The 1,590-nt window shown below is 40.9% G+C and overlaps 1 protein-coding gene across 1 annotated transcript; it reads right to left on the bottom strand.

Moving 5' to 3' along the window:
* Positions 1-661: 661 nt before the first annotated feature.
* On the bottom strand, positions 662-1,188 carry LOC109952892 (integrator complex subunit 4-like protein 2). The gene is made up of 2 exons (XM_020588203.1): positions 943-1,188; positions 662-840 (listed from the first exon to the last, which is right to left on the bottom strand). Exons 1-2 carry the CDS (start codon positions 1,057-1,059, stop codon positions 694-696), a joined length of 264 nt encoding a protein of 87 aa, XP_020443859.1. The 5' UTR covers positions 1,060-1,188; the 3' UTR covers positions 662-693.
* Between the last annotated feature and the right edge of the window lie 402 nt (positions 1,189-1,590).

Below are 1,590 nucleotides of genomic sequence, written 5' to 3'. Positions count from 1 at the left end.
GACAACACAGCATCTTCATAATGTGAACTTCTCAAGGACAGAGCAGCATTTAAGCTTTGAACCCTGTTGTATGGAGTTTCTTAAGACAATGGACACGTGATCCATAAACTGGAGCTGACATCAAAATGACATTAAGTGTTTGTATGAACACAACAAGCAAATTTCTGCATTTTGAATCTTTAATAAGAACAAAATATAACCCCCGAGTCGGGGCCCTGTTGTTGCTCTGATGAGGACGGAGAGTCGACATGGACTAAGGGAGTACTGTTGGTGGCCAAAATGAAAATCTGTGTGACCTTTTCTTTGTGCTTTATTTACAGTGGTAACTCTTCACATCACCCACTCCGACAGCTACTGTTTCTGACTGCTGTGCACCTGGAAACCTCATGTGCCAGACAGCATGTTGTGTTGCTATGACATCCAGAACCATGAACTGTTATTTCACCAATCTCAGCTGCAGCACAAGTGTCTTCAACATGTTTACTTCAGTGTTCATTCCTTCTTATTTGTTTCTTGTGGTGACAAGAAGAAAAAAAATTAAAGCTTGCAGTGAATCCTGAACATGGAACATTCAAAATGTCTCAACTCTAAGGTGTAAAAATCACATCAAGGGCTTTGAGGACACTCACTGAGATAATGTTTTCCTAGGACCTTCCTCTAACCTTAATAACTACATCACACTAATGCAGAGTCTTACTTCCAGACAGAGTTGCGGTCAGTAGGATACTTGTTGAGGTTCTTCAGCAGCTCCAGCAGAGCCAGCTGGATACACTCTTTAGTGGAGACGTTGGTGTAACAAAGTAATTCATGGAGAGCTTCTCGGATGTCACGAGACGAGTCCTGGAGACAGAAAGCAACTTCATCAGTGTGTGTCTCAGGCCTGAATAAACAATATCTCAGGGTTTGGGATTACAGATAAACTGTCAGTTTGCATGTATGTACCTCCAGCACAGCAAGCACAGTGTCCAGCTGGTCCTCTCTCAGTGTTATATGGGTAGAGATTTCTCTCAGCACATGGATGGACTGTAGCCTCACTTCCTCGATCTCATCGTTGAACATGTCGACCAGAAAGTCCAGGCACTTTTCGGCGAAGCTGGGAGACGACCGAGCCAGCTGGCATAATGCCTCCACCGCTGCAATGCGGACCTCTGAAATAATATTAACGATAAAGAAGGAAAGCACTCAAGTCAGAGAGCATTAAAGATGTAAAGCAATACATTTAACAATAATAAATAGATATAGATGGAGAGAAGAAGATGAATAAATGTTACAAGTGTAATCATTCATATTTGTTGACACTGTAAAACCTTGATAGAAATCATAACTTACTATGTGATAAAAAGCCTTAAAAATATTTTGTCACTGGATGGTCTCTCTTTTTTTTCCAGACACGTAAAACAGACTGACCGGACAGTGTTCACTCAAAACCTCAATTTGGAAACAAAATGAAGTGATGATGTCTCACACACATTATCTTTTGATGCTTTCTTGCATATAAATCAACTCGATCATTTTTATAAAGCAAAATGTGGCATGAGTAACACAGTGAGGCCAAACACCATTTGAACCTTTGGGCCTGGTTTACATCTG

This window comes from Monopterus albus, unplaced genomic scaffold, assembly GCF_001952655.1.
Source record: "Monopterus albus unplaced genomic scaffold, M_albus_1.0 scaffold511.1, whole genome shotgun sequence".
Classification (NCBI taxonomy): domain Eukaryota; kingdom Metazoa; phylum Chordata; class Actinopteri; order Synbranchiformes; family Synbranchidae; genus Monopterus; species Monopterus albus.
The sequence above is the reverse complement of the archived record's forward strand: the minus strand, read 5'-3'. Positions and strand labels throughout refer to the sequence as shown.

Coding starts and splice junctions, on each gene's coding strand:
- LOC109952892 (XM_020588203.1), bottom strand. CDS start 1,059: ATGTTCAACGATGAGATCGAGGAAGTGAGGCTACAGTCCATCCATGTG. Junction 841..942: donor CTGTGCTTGCTGTGCTGGAG/GTACATACATGC, acceptor TTCTGTCTCCAG/GACTCGTCTCGTGACATCCG.